Source organism: Calonectris borealis, chromosome Z (genome assembly GCF_964195595.1).
Source record: "Calonectris borealis chromosome Z, bCalBor7.hap1.2, whole genome shotgun sequence".
Taxonomy (NCBI): Eukaryota; Metazoa; Chordata; class Aves; order Procellariiformes; family Procellariidae; genus Calonectris; species Calonectris borealis.
In genome coordinates, this window is record NC_134352.1 from 61,267,712 (window position 1) to 61,290,305 (window position 22,594).

General features: G+C 44.5%; 1 protein-coding gene across 6 annotated transcripts in view; it reads right to left on the bottom strand.

Moving 5' to 3' along the window:
* The window catches only part of LHFPL2 (LHFPL tetraspan subfamily member 2), a 66,827-nt gene that overhangs the window by 5,586 nt on the left and 38,647 nt on the right, over window positions 1-22,594 (bottom strand). For 2 of the 6 annotated variants that reach the window (XM_075138395.1, XM_075138397.1), the window contains exon 2: window positions 13,927-14,712. In XM_075138395.1, coding sequence (XP_074994496.1) covers window positions 13,927-14,356 — 430 coding nt within the window. In that variant the 5' untranslated portion in view covers window positions 14,357-14,712. Of the gene's footprint in view, window positions 1-13,926; window positions 14,713-14,897; window positions 14,981-15,068; window positions 15,186-15,413; window positions 15,455-22,594 lie in introns of those variants that run through there. The other 4 variants (XM_075138396.1, XM_075138398.1, XM_075138393.1 and 1 more) reach the window with 4 other exon arrangements.

Sequence of the window (22,594 nt, forward strand, 5' to 3'; positions counted from 1 at the left end):
AGGACAGCTCATGGTTATCAAAATTTGCTCTCTATTTTCTTTAAAATTTTACTCAGAAGAACGGGAAGAATTACGAAAAATAGTTTTTGCTTAAACACAACCAGTTTATCCAGAAAATTAATACAGCCTTCCAGATCCCATAAATATTACCAGTTTATTTGTCCTGCACTGTAAAGTGCTTTATTCAACATGGCACTTTGACAAAAATAGCTGGTAAAGGTGCTGTCACCACGTAGAAGTGGGCTGAAGGCTGTGCTTTTTATGTATGGTGCTGGTTCATCCATTAGATTTCATCTAATCTCTAAATTTCTCCCAAGTAATAAAATAGAAAACAGTCCTTTTTTCCCCTATACTGAGAGATAACCAAGAACAGCCATAAAGATTTGTTCGCATCTTCTTCAATTCAGTTAGACCAGCCTATTCTGCAGTATGTTAAGTTTCCTTAATTGTTTGTTTAAAGAAATTCAGCCAGATGCAAGAAAACTTTCTCACCGAGAAAGAAAAGCTGGGTCCTCGCTAGTAAGCAGTTAATATACACAGAACGTAAAAACCATCATCCAACTGTCTAAAACGAACGTCTATGAATGCCAGACATTTCACAAAAGAAAGTCTCTCCTCCAGCATTTTTCTAACGATGACACAACACCATGGGCATGAATGAACTAAATGTCATTATTCTTTGGGGCAGCAAAATCCATTAGCGAGTGATATCCGTTCTCTGTGAAGGGATTTCATCACTGCTTACATTTAAGAAGCAATGACAAATTTTATGCAGTGTTTCCTGGCTGATTGGCCAAACTACATTAAGTATAAATTATTGCTTTATCTTGGACAGACCTGGATAAGCTGTGCTTTCATCCTGCTGAGCCCTGCAGCCGTTTCAGACTAAACACCAGCAGTTCCTTCTCTTCTATTCATCACTAGTTTCCTGTTCTGCGTAACTGGCATGACCACACTATGTGTTTTTCTGACTGTACATTGGTATGGGCCAGTTGCCATTTTCTCTAATGATCACAAGCCCTTTGGTAATTAAAAATCACCCATCACTGAATTAAGACGCCGGATCTGAAATGCCAATGTAGCTGCTGCCAACAAGGAAGTTTTTAAAGTTTACCACTCCATCACTCACAAACCTAGAGAGCCTGTGTTTAACAGCAAACCTGGCTGAGTCACAAGCAGGACTAAGAAAGTACGTCCACCTCTTTTTACTAGAGCTACAGCACCGAACAACTCCTGAAAGCTGGTTCATGGTAGGTATGCCCCAAGCTGAAAAGCTGTTACCCAAAACTCAGCCCCCTGAAAGGCTGCAGCACTGCTGTCAAGTGTAGTCATCAGGACTTCACTGAATTAAAACTTTTTTTTTTTAAGAATACAGAAAATTCCTGGAGGAGTGTTGACTACAGCCCATAATTTGATAAACTACAGCTGTTTTCTCAAAGATGAAAACAAAATTTGGAGAAAAGTCTTAACTATGGACTGAAATACGGTCAGACTCTCACCTGATTTTTCCTTCAGATAGCTAACTTTGTGAATCCCATACTGGCCTAGCATAATAAAAGAAAAAAAAAAGTAACGTTTTCACTATCAAACCTACCTTCTACTACTCCAGTTCAGTGCAGGCAGAAAGCTTCTCAGGACATGCACCTCTTCTCACTATCACTAATATTTATCATCATTTCTCATTTCATTAATACCTGGTTCCTACTTGCTAGGAAAAGTGAATAAAAATGATTCAATTAAGCCAATTCAATATACTCACAACAGAAAAAGCAAGTGGGGAGGCATAGACTCCTCATCACATATTCAGCTCAAAGCTCCAACACCCAGAGCAACGGCTGAGCTGCACAGAGTGCAGAGATCCCTTCCTGACTCTCCCTACCTGCCCGAAAAGGGGTGCTCAAGTAAAAAGATCAAGAGGAGCTTTGCCTCCTGCTTCCCAGTAACCACAAAAGAGACAGTCAGAGGCTACAGAGGTCATCTCAATGACTCCCGCAGCTTAAACAAAATTGACAGAAGATGCTTTACTACCCACCAACAGAGCAAACCACGGCCTAAAGCAGAAGCCAGGAATCCAAAGCACTCAACTGTCCAACTACCTGTAACCAGAGCAGCAGCTTCCGGAGACCCCCAAAAAAGAACCACCTCTCTGCTCCTGGGAACATGGATGCAGAGGGAAGAGAAGGAAAAATGCCCATGTGGAAAGCAAAAGGTAAGAGATAGCAGGGGTAGCAATGGCAGGAGAGGTTGTGATGCTGCTTGGAAAGTCATGGTCTGCTTTTAAACAGGCAAAACGGTTAAATGCAATACGAATAGCTCAGCAGTCTCTGTGCCCTTCTACCCTTGACCTAAGGAGCAGTGCACAACCATTTTGTGCAAGACGAAAAAGTCAGAGGGCTGTTTCTACAGCTAACAGTGTAGCCTTGATCTACATCTAACTGCACACGCAAGCAGCTGCAGTTGAGCAAAAACCACTTACAGGCCAGATTGTGGCGAGACGATCCACAAGGGGAAAAAACATGGTAAATCCTCAGCGCTGATTTCTCATACCAGAGTCCACAGGCCAGAGCCTGGCCAGGTCCCTTACATCTCTGCTTCTTTGATAGAAGTAAGTTTAAGCTTAACTGCCTATATCCCTGCCTGTCTGTAGCTGCTGCTCAGTCCCTGGGGCTCACCTGCCTGCAGCTTTCTCATCTTGGGTATTTCTTTGCATTGCCACAGAGCCTGGCAGCTCTGCTCACAGCTTCTGCCGCCAATAGTTGACAATCTGCTTTTCAGACACGACACACAGAGATGGAGCACAAGGCACGAGTGAGATAATCCCGAACAGCATACTGGCAATAACTTCATCAAATCCATAGCCTGCCAGTTACCAAGTTTTTCTTTTACAGCCTCTGCAACAAGACAGTCTTAAGAAAAATGCTGAAGGAAAAGAAATGGGTTTTCAGTTGCTTGTGACAGCACAACGCAGCATGGGGGTGCATGGTTTTGTTTTCTGAAGAGTCCCCGGGGGGAAGGCAGACGAGGGTGCTGGATGGGCTGCACGGAGCCAGGACAAAAGTATCTTGCCAGCGAGTGAAACACGGCAGAGACCACGGCCTGGAGCTTACAAGGGGCTGGAAAGGGGAGCCAAGCGCCTTATCCCTGGCATTCATTTATACTCACAGCACACAGGAACACAAGACCAGCTCCTAGGACAATCTACAGATTTGTGTATAAAAGTTGCTCTCTGGATTGATTAACTATCATAATTCTCAGGTTTCTTGAATTTGATTCAGTTATTCTTACACTTGACTCATTCAATTGTTACTTCTGTACTTAATCTGTATTGTGCGGCTTTCTAAGCCATTTAATGCTGTAAATTAAGATTAAAGCACTTACACTTTTGTTAGCCATAGAAGTACAAAGCTCATTTTGTGTTGTGTAATTTTACGTCAGCAAAATCTGATAAAGCAACGATTATCTCCTGTCGACAGTTTGCCTTGAGACGTATCTGGCAGGAGGACAATAAATATTAATGATAGAGATTTCGTTTTCTTAGTAAATCAGTTTTTGCTTTTGTCCCAGTGTCTTTGAAGAGAAGCCAATCTTCAAGAGAAAGAACAGAGAACGAAAATCAAGTGCTCCGTCTGAAGAAAAGTTTTCTGCAATGAATCCTTTCAATTCTTCACGCTGACGTACAGTAAATGAGAGTTTTAATTCACAGCCAATCTACCTGTGCAATTACTGCTGTTTTTTCCCCTTGCTGGGAGGAACAAATTAATTTTGAAAACACTGCAAGCTGTTTTCCACTGTGCTCCTCTACAGGCTCACAGAGCTCAGGCTTGCTGTTCTAGATTTAACCCCCTCTCTGAGCACAGCTGCACTGCTGGGAGTGCAGCTTCTGCTGTACACATACTCTTGTTCCTACTTCTTAATTAGCTCTATCCCACTTTAAACCTTTAAATTTTTCATAATTACATTTTCCTTTTTGTTAGTTGTTGCCAGCTCTCACTAACTTTTCCTCATAGGATTCCTTAAAACAGAGGTCTGAAAGAATGCTACACAATGCTGCCAGATGCCTAGGAATGACAACAGAAAACTATTTAAATTACTTTTTTATCCAGAGACCTCATCTAAAACTTTTTGGTATAAGTCTGTCAGCAGAGAACATTTTCCCATCTTTCACTGAAGGCAGTTTGCCCACATAACATTTTATTATCAATCCCTAATTACCTGCTTTCAAAAAGCAGCTTTAAGAAATACAGAATTTAGATGAGATTTAGATTTTATTGGGATTATTAGACTAAAATATATTTCCTGATTACAACACAGACAGCCTATTAAGCATCAGCCCTTCTTTATTCAAATGATGTAAAAGCAACTCCTTCCTCCTAAAACACTAAAGCAAAATATTACAGCATACTGTGAAATACCAATATAAATATAGCAGACTGAACCGCTGTGCAATGATGTTTCTAAAGACAGTTCAGCCACGCTTTTTCTATAGGAGAGTCCTTTTTGTATTTGTGCACCAGTATCTTTTCCCCTTTTAAGGGCCTGGAACTGCAGCAAGCAATTGCTCCTCCTGGTTTTCATACACTGCAGTAGCGCTGCCAGGTTAACATTGTGGAAAACCAACAGACGGGTCTATCATTATGGGCATTTGTATGTCACATTATGTGCTGGAGTCAGATCTGAGTAAAGCTTTTTCTTTCCATCCTTGGAAGCAACCCTCGAGACAGGGGTTAGGCAGATGCTTGTTTAGCTAAGTGAAGGCATGCTATTTAGTTTTGACAGTCTCCTGGGCAGCTGCTGTTGTGCCATATTAAACAACAGCATATACTAACAAAGCCAATTTCCATTGCAAAGCCTGAAACTATCTTCTCATTTCCTAGCAAAATAACAAAAAAGCTTTTAAATGCTGCTGAAGAAACAGGAAATTAAGCAGCTGTGATCAATGAGGTGGCACTGCAACAGGCTCCCATGGAGCAGCACAACCGAGCAACCACATTTTAAGAGAGGAAGAGAAAAAGGGTAAAGGCAGGGAGGGATTAGCCTTGCACACCACCACGCAGGCACCGCAGGCGGGTCGCTTCCTCAGTGGCAGTGATCCTGATCATTCTCCTGCGCAGCCACAGGAGATTAATGCTTAGCCCAAGGGCACTGCACCAGCCAGGCAAAATAACCCTGCCTTTATTGCTCATATGTCCAATGTGTTAATATACCTGAATACCTGAACAATTTCCTGTGTAAAATATTTGTACAAATGTACTATGCTAGTTTAACCCAAGGAGGCTTTCACATATGCAGAATTTCCCTGGCAAACCTCTACCCAGCAGAAATACTACCAGGTCGCCATTTGCATGCTTTTGACTGCTTCATCCGCTGACTGACAACCAAGCAACAGCCTCCTACTCAGCAGCTGTATAACAGACACCTTCAGCCCTATGAAATGATTCAGTAATCTCATTATAATCTGATGAGAGCTAACGAGGCGGGCTAAGGCCAGCTGATGTGGTGGTCTCAGCACTCCACACTGGCTACAGCAAAAAGGCGAGGGTAGTTCTGAGACGCTGAAGGGAGCATGGGCTGCAGTAGCCGCAGCACAGGGCCCCAGACCTGCCTCTGCAGCTGCTCTCCATCCCCCTGGATGACTGCAAGCAGCTGACCAGAAGCAGGTAGGTCTTTGCCCAAGAAGAAAGGGGAGACTCTGCAAGCCCTAAAGCCTTGGAGATGCCCCCTGGCCCACTTGGAAATGCTTCACAACGAACAAGAGAAAAATTTGTAACATTAAGAAGATCAATGCTTAAAAAAAGCCTACCTCGACAGCACACTCAATGGAGGTTTGCACAAGTAGAGGGGATTTGGGATAAGTTGGAAGCATGGCTGTTGAGTGTGGGGAGGGTTGCCAGTGGCAATGCACCGAGGCAAGGTCCGTACCTCCATACCTGCAGTCACTGCAGGGGACTGCAGCTGTATACAGATTTCAGTGTACCTGGGATACCCTAAGCTGATGCAGGAGAATGAGGTGATGGCTCAAAACCTGCACAGATTTTTTTTTTTTCCTTTAAAATTGTGTCAGGGTCATATAAGGGTAAGTAGTTACCAGAAGAAAAAGCAGTTCCCTAACCACTGCCTTGCCCAAGCTGAGGAAGAGGATAAGATCCCTACTCTTTTCAACAATAAATTAACTATACCATTTGCTCATGCGTCTTTTCCCATTTATTACGCAAATCAAAGGTGCTCATTCTTAACCAAACCTATGCAAACATATGTAAACTTCCGATGGCATTACTGATGTTGGGGTGTGAAAACAGGGACAGGAATACAGTGCAAGGGGCTACTGGTGGGAGACTTAACTATTAAGTATATTTTGCTACCCACAGAAAAAGCCAAAAATAACTCAGTTTATCAGCTTGAAGCGTGTTGCTTTGGCAGAATGACATCATATGGGAGATTCATGGTTTGTTTTTTTTGACATTGGTGTGATCTAACTGCTTGGACTTCTCTGTAACAAAGCATGAGCCTGCAGACTCCTGTTTTTAGGAGAGGGGAGGGCAGATTCACCATTAGCTTTTAATAATTTTTATATATGTTGTGAGAGTCCCCATTAGTTGGGAGGGAATGAAATGCGGAGACTCAAAATAAGATCAGTCCCAAGCCCTGAAAGGACACCGCTGCCTCTTTGCTGGCGGTCAGCCATGTGGAGTCATGTCACCACACTGCGGGGGCTCCCGTGCAGCTGAGGCTAACCCTGAATAAGTCAAGATAAAGCACCTTACAGGGGAAAGGCCGAACGTTTACAAGGTTTCTGCAATGCAGAGGTAACCGAAGACTTCTCCACTTGTAGTGCCACTGCTCCGGCACAGCCACGAGGGCTGGTCACTTCTCACATTTTACCTTAAAAGCCAATGAAGCATTGAGTGTTTTTAATCTAGGACAGCCCAATAAAAGGCTTGAAGCTGCTAAATGAGAAACTCAATTGTGGATGGTAAATTTGGGAGGTTCCTGAGTCAGGGAGGGAAATATCAGACTGTGTCAATTATTCTGTCCATGAAAGAAGCAGAGGAGAACACCCAGTACATTTCACACCACTCACCATAACCTTTTCCACTGCCATTCGACCAGTGAGCACCATGCCCTCCAAACCATCAATCACTTATGCTGAATCAGCAGAAAGGGAATGAAAACCACCACCTCCCGACCACAGTTCTATGGCAGAGGCCGAAGCAACAACCTGCTTCGGCTTAAGCAAAGAGGTAAAAGGGCTGCAGGCCATCTTTTTCACGGCATTACATTTCCTCAATACTGATCCCGCAGCACAAACAAGACGTCAGGGGTGAGGGGAGGAGAAGCTGCAGAGGAAGTAAGGTCCAGCAAGAAGGAAAAGGTGAACGTGGATGGGAGGGAGGAAGGAAAGGGAGAATTTCAGGTGGCTTCATGGGTCATACAGCAGCAGCAGAGTGCAGGTCATCTGCATTGGGGGAGGAAGCATAACACAAGCCCACTGAAGACAGCAGCTAAGCATAAGTTAGTCCCCCGTCTGGAAAGATCCGCTTTCATCTTTTTTCTTGCGTTTGAGTTAAAACTCAGCATTTGTTAAGTTTAAATATTCTCCTAGTGTTTGCATTCTATATACAAACAGCAGCATCAGCCTTGGCCTTGAGGCCTGGAAGCAAAAGTCCAATGGAAAGGGAGCCCTGCTACCCTCCCGCTATCCCCCTGGCCTCTCGGGGACAGCCAGTGCTCTCTTATCCTGCATTGCCAGGGCAGGGCTGAAAAGAAGTTCTCGACATCTGACCTACACCCGTAGAGGTAAGGGACCTCGGTGTGCACGTGTGCCACAGTAAAACATTTCTCAGTGGGTAGTGTGAGACTTTCACACTCACTGAGCACCATTTCATGGAAGAGATTTATGCTTGCCGAGAAAATCAGCTGCCAAACTTGATCACTGAAAACGTGATTTTTTTGTTTATTTTTCTATTCAATTTACAATTTGCTGGGTGTCTACTGGTTCCCACGTGCCCACCTTGGTAGTGCAGGAGATGAGCCGACCACCAAATCTAACAAAACAATGAGATCCTTTATTTCTTTGAAGTTACTAATACTTTCCCTCAGGCTCAATAGCAATTTAGCACTTGAACTCAATTTTCCTTCCCTGGCATATTCCAACACAGCAGTCCCCTTTGCTTGAACTTTCAGCAGCCAAGTGTGTATTAGATGTCGTGCTGGCATTTGGCCATATAGATTACAGGAAGCACTATACTGCAGACAGCAAAAGCAGTTCAGACTGTCAGGATTTCCATTAGAAATCCCCCCCCCCTTTTTTTCTTTCTTCCCACCCCAAGAATTCAGAATTCTGGCATCAGAAAAGAAAAACTCTGAGCTGAATCCAAGAGGAAATACACTTTTTGAAAAATGCATGCTCTGCATTTTAGAAAGACAAACAAGAAGCTTCCTTGCCTTTGAGGGCAAACCCACTCTCGCTCTGCTCTCCTACTGCCTGGGCTCCCTGGCTGAGCAACAGCTTCCGTCACCCACAGGCAGCAACGTGAGCTCACAAGGTGCTTTCTTCCTTGCTCGCCAGCTTGGCTCTTTCTCAGACAAAATAATGCTTTTTTACAGCACACTGCTGCCTACAACTGAATATCCTAAACTACTCTGCAACTATCATAACCTTTCGTGTCATGCTCTGAGCATCAAAGAGCTCTAGCAGTCTCGTGCCCCCTCCACAGCAGCTTGCTTCTCCTTCTGCATATTCTCCCCTCTCCGAGAAAAGTCCTGGCCGACCTCCCGCTTCCTTCTCAGCTTCCTCCTCCGCAACTCCCAACGGCCTCCTTACCTTCCAGCAGCCAGGAGCATGCAGCCCCACACACCACAAGCCCACCCTGCGCAGCTGGATCCTACTTCATACACCCCCACAAGCAGCTCCAGATCCTCTTCCCCCTCAGATGGTTCCCATCACGCTCTGCTCAGGCTGTCTTCCTAATCACCCTGCCTCCCAAAATGGAAATGATGACCAAGAAGTATAACATGCTGAACTATTTCTTAGTGCAAGTGATGTAAACCAAACTCTTCCAGCAGCAAAGAGAGACTGTCACAGACACAGTTGGTTTCAAACTGGGTTTCACCTCTTCATTTTAGAAAATTGTGGGGAAGTTTCCTTGCATTTGAGGGTAAAGCTGCACTCCTGGAACTGAACTATTGCCCAGGTACTGCAGTAGTTTCTGATGGAGGAGCCTGCCCAAGATACCACAGCAGGGAACAGGAGAAGACATGAATAGTAATAAAAGGGAAAAAATGAGAAATCATGGAAAGGACAGAAGAATGAACGCAGGAGACCTTGTGAGATACCTGAAAAGAGAAAATACTGTGGAAGAGATTTCACTGCTTGGGACTGAGCAGGACAAGCGCCAGGGGAAAAAAAAAGCCTCCTAGAACAAAGCAGGGGTACAAGAGGACATGCTCAGCAGGAATAAAGTAGGGTGAAATGTGAAGGAAACCTCAGCGCTGGGTGATGAGAGGAGAATACTAAAGTAGTATTCCTGGAAAGGAAGAAGCCCGAGTCATCCCCCAGAATGCTGGAGGAGAAACTGCTGGAGTGAGGGAGGGAAGCCCAAACCTGCAGCATCTGGGCCCAAGCAGACAGACTCCGACAAAGCGGCCAGGGGAACCTAATGCTCCCAGCCCACCTGCAGCAGCCTTTGAAGACACAAACCTCTGCTTCGTCTGGCTGAATGTATATCTGTTAAAGGCATAACTGCCACAGCTCAGCCTGCTAAGCCACGTGACGGCAAAATGCAGCCATGCATTCACCTGGTGAAACCAGAGATACCCCTCGGTACATGGCTGGGACACAGCTGGTCTCCTGACTGATGCAACCTAATTTTTACATGCTTTTTTTTTCATGCTTCTGTCAGAAACCCATTTAGTCAAGCCCCGTTTGAGCTAGGAGACAGTGGACCATGAACAGAGAAAGTGGCGAGAAGGGGATGACCTGCAAGAGGCAGATGAAGTCATCAGCACTCTGGAAAGACGTTAGAGAAGAGGAGCTATTTTATCCCCTTTTGGTAAACCTGCCTGGCAATGCAGCCCTGCTCCAGCACGGCAGAAGAGGAGTAGCAGAAACTGAACTCCCAAACCCAGCCACCTTCCTGACACACCAGCACCCTTTCCCCTCTGCTCTCCCCAAAGCCTTCCCAGGCACATGATGGCGTAGCTCCCCACAAGGAAACACAGGGGCCTGCTCAAGTTTTGAGATAATGTATGTACTGCTAATTCAGCTTCTGCCTCCTGGCGTGGGCCAGGGTGTCGCTGGCGGGTTGTGGCTCACCTGCAAGTCAGGCAGCTGCCGGCTGTGGGGAAGGGGCCAAGTCCGCCCAGCCACAACGCCGGGGGGCAGCTCTGCCCAGCTGTGCCCTTAGAGGTCAAAAAAAAAAGCTGAGAAAAGTTGTTGACGATGAACTTCATAAAGGAAACTCTGTCAGAGACAGAAGCCAACCCTGTTTTAGCTCTGTCCTAAGCTCCCCCCCACCCTCCTTTGAGGCCAGGTTATGTTTAGATTATATTACTTAGCACTGAAGTGAAGTACCCAAGCCCAAATAAGGCTTGTAAACACATATGCAACTATCCTATATCCATACCCAGATATGTCAATTATTTACTTCCCATAACTAGATGATTACTGTGAAAATTTACTTTGAATTGGTTCTTATCAGCTACCATATAATAACATGCTGCCTCTTCTAACCTCTGCATTTCAAGCAATTCACAGACTGTAAAAATAGAATACTTCCCCCAAAAAGACATTTAAATGAAAGTCTGCCTGGTCTTCTTGCTGCTGGGTAGTAATTATGTATTTAATTACATGGCTCCATTCTTTGCACTCTCTGTTGCAGAGGAAAGATGCTTTTCAAGATGAAACGATTCTCAAATATCTCCAAAACCAGGGCCACTGATTACTGTTTCTACAGCTCCAGAATGAAAGGCACTGCAGTCTGAAAATAAGTGGTAGAAGGTCTTGCTCTAGGAGTTTAAACAAGAATCATATTTTCTTCCTTTATAGCTTTGTATTTCTAATTTTCTGCCACAAAAAAACCCCTCTATGGACCAGATATATGGACCAGATGGTCCTTCCCGTTTACCTAAATGAGAGTTTGCGCATTTGTCCAAGGGCCATAACAGAAGATATGTAATTTCACCATAGGCATCATTCAGGTCACAACCAATGTTGCTAGACTGAAAAGATATATCCGGTGTCTGTTATTGCTTTTTCATGATGAATTCCAGGAATAAATTAACTTGTTGTATGTTTTTAATTATACTCAATCTCTACTGCAAAGATATAGATTTCAAATGAGATTAAGTCTGCAAGATCCTGAGTTCCTGTAGATGACTCTACCATGGGTGCATCTCATCTTTGAAAATGAGATGTTTGACATACTTGCAAATATCGGACTGATACAGGCTGATAAACAAAATGATTTTGTGAATCCTTCTCCTACACTTATTTGTGTTCACATAATTGTTCACATTTGAAAGAATGATCTTACGCTTAAGACTATTAAGGCAGTGTTGTATCTTGTTCTCTGGCCAGGGCATTAGTCCAGTTATCATAATCCCTGTATGGATTAACCATGCTGACAACTGTCCTTCTTGAACAACTTGCTTAAGCATTTTCCAAAACTCAGGAACTGAGAAAGCTGAAATTAACAGCTGTGGTAAGTCATAAGGAAAATAATTTCAACTAAGTAAGCAAATGCTGTAATGCTACTGGCACAAAACTAGCAGTGGACCCAATAAAACTAATCTTGAGAAAATGAGTTGCTAATCACAAGACACCCGGCTGCAAATACTGGTAGGCGTACTTCTCATAGCAACGGTTTCAGTAACGTGACCTTTCTATTACCCCGTTTCATGCTGTGTCATTTATCTGAATTACACAAAGGGAAGTGCTTCTATCCTCAGTACAGCTCAAAAAGGACTGATCTATCTCCTAATACGTAAGAAATGCTTTGTTGACCATATTGTTCAATTCTTGAGGCCACAAGTTCCATTACAGGTAGAGCTGGTTGGATAATAAAACATAAAACTGTCTTTGCACGTATTTTCTCACAAATACATGGTCTCCAGAACAGTATTCTAAGATACAAGAACCTACTTCCTGCTAATCTTGATGTTAGGATGAGATATTTTGAGATGGTATCAAGTTGTAAGTAAAGTTATCTTTTCAATAGACCCAAGTCTGACATGCCAAGCATCTACTTATGCTGCTAAGCAATCTCTCCCATACAAATACTGCTCCAACAGAAAAGAAGTCATGTCATGCCCTGAAAAACAGGTTTCATGGATTATTTCTGAAGCACAGGGTAAGAAAACAAGGAGCTAAAACCTTCCCCTGGCTTATCTGCACTGCAGAGCTGCTTCCTTGTTGCACTGGTTCTGGCAAATTCTGTAAACCAGGAGTGACTACAGCAAAACCTGTAATTTTTATCTAAAGGACATTCATCTGCTAATTGTATGCCATCACGTAAACAGAAGCATCTTGAGCCAGCTCAAGGATCTAATTCTGCCCCAGAAGCACAAACCTTACATCGTGGGTGACATGAAATAAGCAGTACACTTTTACACCGAAGGTCCATGAAGTAGAAGACAGTGAGAACCACCGCGCTAGTGTTCAGGAGCCAGCGTCAGCCTGTCCCTGGCCTGTCCTGCTGGCTCTGGAGGGCTGCCATAGGCAGCAAATTCAGTTTCTGCCCACTTCCCCATGTGTGTTTAGAATAAGATTAATTTAGGTCTCAACTAAACAAACGAAACCAACTAGCTTCATAAAGGTTTGAACACCTATCATTACACCTCCTATCTAGGTACAGCCACAACAGACATGTTTGGCCACCTCGGTGGAGGTGAGGAGGGGAGAAGCTGGATTCACATTTCTAGCAAACAAGTTAAACCTCCTAATTTTTGTTGTAACTGAACCATTTCATGAATTGAAAACATCTGCTTAAGAGCACCACCAAGAGGGAAAGACAAGGTGGCCCTGCTCATTCCTTCCCTCCTCGCAGGTCTCTGAGGGCTGCAAGAGGTAGGGCAGAAGACCACTCTCCTCCTCCAGACGACCACACGCACACAGCACAAAAGATGAAAACCTGCGTATGGGACAGGTTCTCCCCATGGCTCGCTGGCGAGTACAGAAAGCCAAACACTTCTTTAACTAGGGCTGTCCAGTGTCAGTTTACTAACAGTCATTTAATCTCTGTAAAATCCATGAGTTTAAGCAGAAATACCAAATCTCTAGAACCAATTATCTTTTTAGGCAAAGCAGAGCTGATACTTGGACAGTGAAAAGGTAAGCTCACCGGGCTGTGTAATTGCAGCTGAACAATAAGCTGGCTAAAGGAAGGGTTTATCGTAAGGTATCGCTTGTCAAGCTCACAGCCTTTAAGGAAGCTGCTCAGCATGAAATGCTGGAGAACTGGGTGGTGGCTGCAGGCTATTCTTATCCCTGGGGTGGTATTTGCTCTCATCACAGTCATGAAGCCTCTGAGACACCGAGAACTGCCTTTGGTCCATGGAAGAATTACTAAAGTAGCAAGAGGAGACAGACTGCCTTAATGTAAGTATTAACTTTGCTCTCTGCTGGTAACGAAGGAAAGAAGTTTTTGTTACTGAAAGAAATTCAAACGGAGGGAAAAAATTGAACAGCAAACAAAAGCAACACTGGTCAGTTCATTTTGGCACACATCAGGCTGCAATTCTGCCGCCAATGTCAATGTATTACATGCTGTGTAGCTATAAATTTCAGTTGTGTTTGAATAAACACTGGCATATAGAACCACTTCGGGTCTGCCTAATGCAGTCTGTCTGTAGTCAGGACAGAATCGCTATATTTCTTCAGCTGAATGGCCCAAAAATTTAAATCTTTAGCTGCTCTCAAAGTACACGTACCTGCAATCCCTTGTAGCAGCCCACAGACATTAAAAATGCTTTTCTTCATAATACTCTGCACACACATAGTAAAGACAGACACAAATGCCACAGCACAGAGAATCATGATTCCCACGGCTAGGAAAATAGCGGTTGCCTGCCAGAACCCACTGGCAATCTCATTGAAGTTTTCGGCATAAGGACCACAAAGCGTGTCTCGTCTAGAAAGCTGCATGTGGGAGATTCTGGTGCAGCGCCCGTAGATGCCCAGTGTTGGATGGTAAGGCTCCTGCGACCCCCCGGTTCTGTTGTCCACATCCTCGGAGCTTGAAGGCTTTGCTTTGCCAATCAGCCAGTCTGCACTCATGAAAGCAATGAGCTCTGCGAAAGCCACCACAATGCTCAGGAGAGTCCATAGCATCGACCGACACGTTACAATGACATGACACATATTGATGTCCAGTGCTTGTGATCAGTGCAGCTGACAATCTTAAAATCCAGGCACGAGGGGGAAAAATTAAATTAAGAGAGAAAAAAAGGACCCTAAGAAAATCACTGTGGCTGCTCTGGCTGCTCTTTCAGCTCTCTCACAAAAGCCAAGATGAAATTTCTCAGGAGAAAAAGTGAACGGTCCCAAGTTTTGCAAGCAGCGCAGTCATTTGTTCTCTCCGTTTAGTTCCTCCTTTTTTCTTTCTGGGATGCTGAGCTCTGAAGTAAGCTTTTCTTTCTTAATATTCATACTGGCACATGATGCTGCAGGCTGGCGGGGGAGGCCGCAAGGACTGCCCACTGTTTGACATCACACACCTACAAGAAAAAAGAGACAACACATCAGCGGTGAGAAAAAGGTCTTCATTTCCATCCCCACAATGAGCCAAGATCTCATGCAGATCCACATCAACATGCAAAAGCCCGTGAAACTGAGCCTGCTGGAAACCTCCCAGGTTTGTCCCAGGGGAGTGATTAATCTCCCGCTGCCCGGCCGTACTTACTTACGGTATCTGCTCTGCCCCATCCCATTGCGGGTGTTTGTCAAGCACTTTGCAAGCAAAGGTCTCAGTAACACCCAGCGGTCCCACCCACTCCTACCACCACGCCCCCATCATCTTCCTCTGGTTGAAATTACCAAGGTTGCTGGCAGTTACCCAGCAGAATGTTCGTACATGTTTAAGCAGTTTCACAGACGTGCGGCTCCTGCCTTCAGTTTGGGAAGGCAGCACAGCGCGCCTTCAGGAAGGAAGCTGGGCACAGCTCCATGTGCCATGGGCACCTGAGTGCAAGGGGCAACGAAGAAACCTTGTTCCAACATTCTGGGCTTCTGCTGACTGCAGCTGAGCCAACCCCAGCCTCAAGAGGATTGCAGCTGGGGACAGCCCGCCCTGCAATGTGGTGACACAGCCCATCCCTTCGAAGCCTGGATTTTGTGGGAGTGGTGCTTCCCCTGGTTCTGTATCCAGCTTTGCACCAGTGTTTCAGAAGAGCAATCTGCCTGCAGGTATGTCACACACCTCATCTCGAACTGATGCCAACACTGGCAGCCTCTGGTGACTTACGCCACTGTAAACAGGAATCTGCGGAAAAACGCCCCAGTGACTGCCAACTGGCCAAGAACCCCAGTGAGAGGAATTGCCAGTCAGCCTCAAGCTTCCCGATTCCTCTCAATTCCCCCCTTCCACAGTCCTGTGCACACTGCGACTGCAGCAACATGTTCCCCAGGGATTTCCCCAAGCCTTTATGCTGCCTTTCAACAGTAGCTGATGACATTCCCAGAGTTACACTTATATTAGTACAAGAGGCAATCAGAGATCACTATACTTCCAACTATACTATCCAAATATTGGCCTTAAAATAACAAATGGGTCATTGTACACGCCTCTGGGCTTGAACTGAAACTGTGTCGCTTGAAAGCAAGGGGAGGGAGCAGGAAATGCCCTCATGTTACCCCCTCCGTGATGAGAACATAGCACTTGCAAGTTTTCCGCACAAAAACCAAAATACCGACATTGAACTGGAGGCAAGAGAGTCGAGAACCAGACCTGAACCTCACTGCTGCACTGCTGCCAAACACAAAGGGGTCAGCAAATGCCAGAAAAACAGACATCCCCAATTTTTTTTAGCTTTGTCATGGGGTTGGTATTTAATTTCCTAGGAGTTTTGAGCCTAGGGGTTGAATCTTAGTCCCACCGAGTGCAAAACAAAATGCACACCCACAACTTCAGCACATTCAGAATTTCACCCAGCAATTTCTGCTCCCTCCTATGCTAGTCGTAGTGAATCATCCACAGGATTTGATCCGCGTTAGTCTTGTTCGTCTAGGTCTGAGGACTCCTCTGGTACTAGCAGATACACGGACTTAAGCTGCTACGCCAGCAACTCAATTTTGTCTCTCTTAGTTCGATGTTGCAGCATTGCCTTAAAAAAGGCAAAATGTATTTAGTTGTGCTTTTAGCCATACTGAGATAAAAGTTCAGCTCATTTTCCATTTTTGGGGGGAAAGCATGAAGTTTTCAAGCAATCTGACACACTGATGACTCAAATACACCCTTTGTAATAACAGAGAGCTGAAGTGTCAGCCTGCCAGAAAAAAAGTTAATTCTCTCAGTATTTCCACTTTAAATAACAACTGGAATGTAGGAAATGTCCACTACAAACCCAGATTCTTCTGATGCCATCTGTACGCTTAAAGAGAATTTAACAAAAAATGACTTTATTTTTTAAGAGAAGTTCCAAAAAGCTCTGGAATCTGTATTTCTGTGCGAGCACTGCACCCATGTGAACTCCTCGTCTTTGTAATTCCAGGATTTTAACGGAGGTGCAAGGGACATCAGAGTTGAACAACCATCATAGCTGTTACTGCTTACTCCGTACCTGCTGAACATAAAATGCTGTTTATTGAACACAGATGAGAACAAAGTTCATATTTACTTAAGTAGGTGGAAATTCCAGATGAACACTGGCAGCCATAAAAACATGGCACTGATAACAAACGTGGGATGATGTATTAGAATCAGAAGAAAAGACTAAACCATAGGGTTCTTTTCTATTTTAAATGCAAATGCAAGAATGAATTGCAGTAACATTTTAAAACACAGTATCTCCTGAAAAGTCACTGCATAACCAAAATAGCTTTCTAAAGATGATATGGAGGTCGTGTCAAATCTCAGGATTTCACTGAAACATGTACTTCTCTGTTTTGCAACACAGGGAAACTTACAGCACCTGAAGGTTAGTAAATGTCATCAGTAACTACGGTTCAACAGAAAATACTTTGCCTTCCAATGAAACCTTCACAATTCAGCTTTTTCCAGGTAATGAGTACTTTATGCTGATACAAAACATATCTCCAGAGCAACGTACCCTTGTTCATGGGAGAACTTCTGCGTAAATTTATTTTTGCACTAGTGACGTCCTTGAATGGGAACACCACTCACCTACAACTCCTTTTTGTGAGCAGATGGACAGAAACATATGAAGTAGGACGGCGAGACCAGACGAGGGTAAGGCCCACTCTCCTACAACTCCTTTTCATGAGCAGACAGACAGAAACATATAAAGTAGAATGACGCATACACCAGAGGAGGAGCAGGGGCATTTCTTCCTAGTGAGACTTAGCAAGGAAAGGTTGCAGATAAAAGTACTGGAGATAAGTCATAGTTCAGTCACACTTGTGTAGTTAACCTTTTCCTTCCAACGCACCCTACCTTGAATTTCCAAATGAATTGTTGTGGTTTAACCCGGCAGGCAGCTAAACACCACGCAGCCGCTCACTCACTCCCCCCACAGTACGATAGGGGAGAGAATCGGAAGAGTAAAAATGAGAACACTTATGGGTTGAGATGATTAAAAAAAAAAAAAAAAAAAAAAGTAATGAAAAGAAAGATAACAAAAAGAGAGAGAAATAAAACCCAAGAAAGACAAGTGATGCAAATAAAAAAAACTCCAATTGCTCACCACCCGTGGACCGATGCCCTGCCAGTCCCTTAAGCAGCTCCCCTCCAGCCAGCTTTCGCCTAGTTTATATACTGAGCATGAGGTCATATGGTATGGAACATCCCATTGGCCAGTTTGGGTCAGCTGTCCTGGCTGTGCCCCCTCCCAGCTTTCTGTATCTTCTCAGTCGGTAGAGCATGAGAAGCAGAAAAGGCCTTGACTCTATGTAAGCATTTCTCAGCCCTAACGAAACATCCCTGTGTTATCAACACTGTTTCCAGCACAAATCCAAAACATAGCCCCACACTAGCTACTATGAACAAAATTAACTCTATCCCAGCCAAAACCAGCACATGAACATAACCAGTTCTCCCGTGGCTCCAACAGCATGTTTGTGCCATACATCGAAGCCCTTCCAGATACAGACTGTGCTAAATAACTGCACTTCATGAAGCTTCCCTCCAGCACTCCACTCACCCCTTTTCTTCCGTTTTTGCTCAACAGAAACTCAAGCTAGGCCCTTGCCAGGCTGAAAACTGATTGTTTATTCCTCCTCTCAATTTCCCATCCCTCAACAAGCTTTTTCCATGACAGAACTGTATGTTCTTCACAGCACGCCACTCAATATCCACTTCTGACTGACTGTCAAAATATTTGCTTTGACAGCCCAAATTCAAAATATACAATGGTTCTTCAATTCCTTTGGTATTAACGCATTCAAAATAATTCTCGCTGAGGAAGCAGACTACAAAAAGTAGGCTCGCCCCTTAGTCATTTGGGCCTCCCCCTATTTTTACTATTGCATTCAATTGCACAGGCGTGGAAGGAGGCCATTAGCGCTGGGCAAGCAGGTGCCCCAGGAGGGAAACAGCCCCACGTGAGCCGCACACCACAGCAGCTCCCCAGCGCGAGTGTCTCAGCAGCGCCGACCCACCCCACCCACCCTCGGCTGGACAGCACAGCTCTCGGACGGGTCGAAACTACACCTTCAGTCTCATTTACTCTGCTCCCTGAACCATGCTCGTGGTCAGGCTCTGCATTACGTGAAGTCTAACACAGTGAAAAGGTGTCAGTGAGAACATCAGATTCTCACAGCATCCAGAGAGAATAAAACTAAGTTCTTGAATGCAAAAATCTTTTGGTTGTTTTAATCTAACAAAACAAACCATCTTAAAATATCACTAAAACTTTATTCCTCTTTAGATGCAATTTTGACAGCCAGATACTCTGACTCAAGTTATACTTTCATATCTCTAGCTAAGACTATTCAGCTGTTGCCTTTTACTACACAACATTGCTGTATGCGAAGTAACTGGTGAAGGGTCTAGAGCCAAGCCTTATGAGGAGCAGCTGACGGAACTGGGGTTGTTTAGCCTGGAGAAAAGCAGGCTGAGAGGAGACCTTATCGCTCTCTACAACTACCTGAAAGGAGGTTGTAGCAAAAGTGGGTGTCTGTCTCTTTTCCCATGTAACAAGTGATAGGTTGAGAGGAAATGGTCTCAAGTCGTGCCAGGGGAGGTTTAGATTGGACATTAGGAAAAATTTCTTCACTGACAGGGTTGTCAAGCATTGGAACAGGCTGCCCAGGGAAGTGGTAGAGTCACCACCCCTGGAGGTATTTAAAAGATGTGTAGATGTGGTGCTTAGGGACATGGTTTAGTGGTGGACTTGGCAGTGTTAGGTTAACGGTTGGACTCGATGATCTTAAGGGTCTTTTCCAACAGCAATTCTAAGATTCTAAGTAAATAAATAACATCTTATTTTTCTGAACTAGATAAAAAACCACACTTGCCTCCATTTTGCTTATACTGCCAAACCCAGAAAGTCAGAAGCTGATCCAAATTGTAATATTTGAATTAAGGTTTTGATTTTAGAGATTTTGAGCTGCAGGATTTTGCTTTAGCATACCAGGCTGCAAAGGACCAGCTGCAAAGTTCAAGTCTGAGTCAATCACATACCACGGCTGTTTATTTTAAAAAGGTGTCCTACAAGCAACGTACAAGTAACCCGCAAGTACCTTCCAGAACAATGTTATAGCCAATCCTTCATGCTCCCGTTATGGTTTGACCAAAGACATGGGCTCAGACTAAACTCTACAATTCAGCTTTCACCCTTCCCAGCCTGGTTCTGTCAGCTCAAGTGTGAGAATAAATCATCTTTAGATAAGTGGCTTTTGGCTTGGCTTAAACAAACAGCTGAATGGGAGGCCACACAGACTGCTGAAACGGTCCCAATTTATAAAATAAATCCAGGCACAATTAGACATTTTCTTCTAAAGCTTGCTACAGACCAAAGCACAACTACGCGGAGTAGTTTCTAAACCTTGTTTACGATACACAAGCTTGAGTATCTCATAACCCAAAATGTGCAAATCTTGGAAGCCTGGGTTCTGCCTTCTCTGAAACATTGTTCGCTAGCAGTTATAAACACTGTGAAAATGCTTTGAACTATGAGAGTGGAAGTGGCTCCTATTTATGTTGATGTTTGCAGACTCACTATTTAAAACAAACAGAAAGAGGCTCACACACTAAGACTCAATTACCTCAGGCTGACCCCCACTTTATGCAGCTTCCATCCTTAGGTGTTGCTGGACAGGCAAGCTAGTCAAGTGTGAGCTCACCCTGCCTGGCAGAGTGAGGCAGCCACCAAACCACAGAGGCAGAAGGGACAACACTTAGACAATGTGGGATGAGCATTAGAGATTATTCATTTTCTGGGTGAGTGATAAACGTGAGTAAATAAACAACTTCTCCCACTTGGTCCCCTGTCAGGAGGTGCATTCTTCCAGGAGCTACTGCCCAGGAGGAGAGGACAGGTTCCTGCCAACTTCCACTCAAGTCTTCAAAGTACTGGACCAGCCACCAAGCAGCATTTCTCAGGAGATACCACCATGAACACCAACCCACCTTGCTAAAGGTGCACCCCTGCATTTCTATCCCCACACATTTATAGGTGATTTGCAAATGTAAGAAAAAGTACGTTCATCACATTCCCCTGTCACAAGGGAACAGGGACAAGGATTAGTACTTAAGGAAAGACAAGTTGTCCCAAAACGTTTGCAGTAAGCTTTCTCTGCAGACCATGAGGAGCTCTGCTGGCAATGGTTTCTGGTAAGCAGTGCATGCTCACCACGGGAAGCACCTAGACCAAGAAGAGGGAAGGACACCTTTGTGTCTTTGTTTTGTGTTTTAAATGCAACACATTTCAAAGTCATCAAAAATATTCAGGGTCAGATAACAAAACAGGAGAAGGTGCTTTAAAGCTGAAGTGGTTGCGCAGCTTCAGAAAAACAGCAGAGAATAAGCAAAGGATTCCTTCCCCCTCCATCCACCTTCATATTTTCATCAAATTATTGCCTACTAAAACAACATTCCAGAGCAGAGCTTTTCACTTGAAGAACAGAAAGCAAAGCTTTGATTAGTCGTCACTCATGAATTAAAGGAGAGCAAACATTTGCATATCTCATAAATATTTAACTGTTCTAAACCTGCACAGGCATATTAATGAGTGCATTATTGTGACAGGCTGTTGAAAACATGCCATACTCTGTTCATAGACCCATGTATTTCACTGGTGATAGAAGGAATGTAAACTTACAATGCATCATGTCTCGATCCTGTTGGCACAATGTAAGATGTGAAATACAACTGAAATATTTTGCAAAATAGTTGTAACTTGCTGAAGTATCCTAATCAAATCCGTATTTCCTTGCCTTCCATTTGAATTATGCCCTGTTTACTTCAGCCTTTTTCTACCAAAGGCAGAGCTTGTAGACGTAAAAATCTTAAACTATCCCTCATGTGCCCAAATGCCCAAATTCTATGTATGCCAACAGGTAAAAAATAAATAAATAAACAAACAAAAAAAATGCTGACAGTGACTGCCGTTCTCCCGAGGCAGTGCGAGAAGATTATTCCATCCCATCTTGCAAGTGGGCTTCTGAGATTCAACAAGGCCAAGTGCCGGGTCCTGCACTTCGGCCACAACAACCCCAGGCAACGCTACAGGCTTGGGGAAGAGTGGCTGGAAAGCTGCCCAGAGGAAAAGGACCTGGGGGTACTGGTTGACAGCCGGCTGAACATGAGCCGGCAGTGTGCTCAGGTGGCCAAGAAGGCCAACGGCATCCTGGCCTGTATCAGAAATAGTGTGGCCAGCAGGAATAGGGAGGTGATCGTGCCCCTGTACTCGGCACTGGTGAGGCCGCACCTCGAATCCTGTGTTCAGTTTTGGGCCCCTCACTACAAGAAGGACATGGAGGTGCTGGAGCGCGTCCAGAGGAGGGCAACGAAGCTGGTGAAGGGCCTGGAGCACAAGTCTTATGAGGAGCGGCTGAGGGAACTGGGGTTGTTTAGCCTGGAGAAGAGGAGGCTGAGGGGAGACCTCATCGCACTCTACAACTACCTGAAAGGAGGGTGTAGCGAGGTGGGTGTTGGTCTCTTCTCCCAAGTAACTAGCGATAGGACAAGAGGAAATGGCCTCAAGTTGTGCCAAGGGAGGTTTAGATTGAACATTAGGAAAAATTTTTTTACTGAAAGAGTGGTCAGGCCTTGGAACAGGCTGCCCAGGGAAGTGGTGGAGTCACCATCCCTGGAGGTATTTAAAAGACGTTTAGATGAGGCCCTTAGGGACATGGTGTAGTGGGCATGGTGGTGTTGGGTTGACGGTTGGACACGATGATCTTAGAGGTCTTTTCCAACCTGTATGATTCTATGATTCTATGATTCTATGATTCTATGATTCTTCCTATCATGCTATGGAA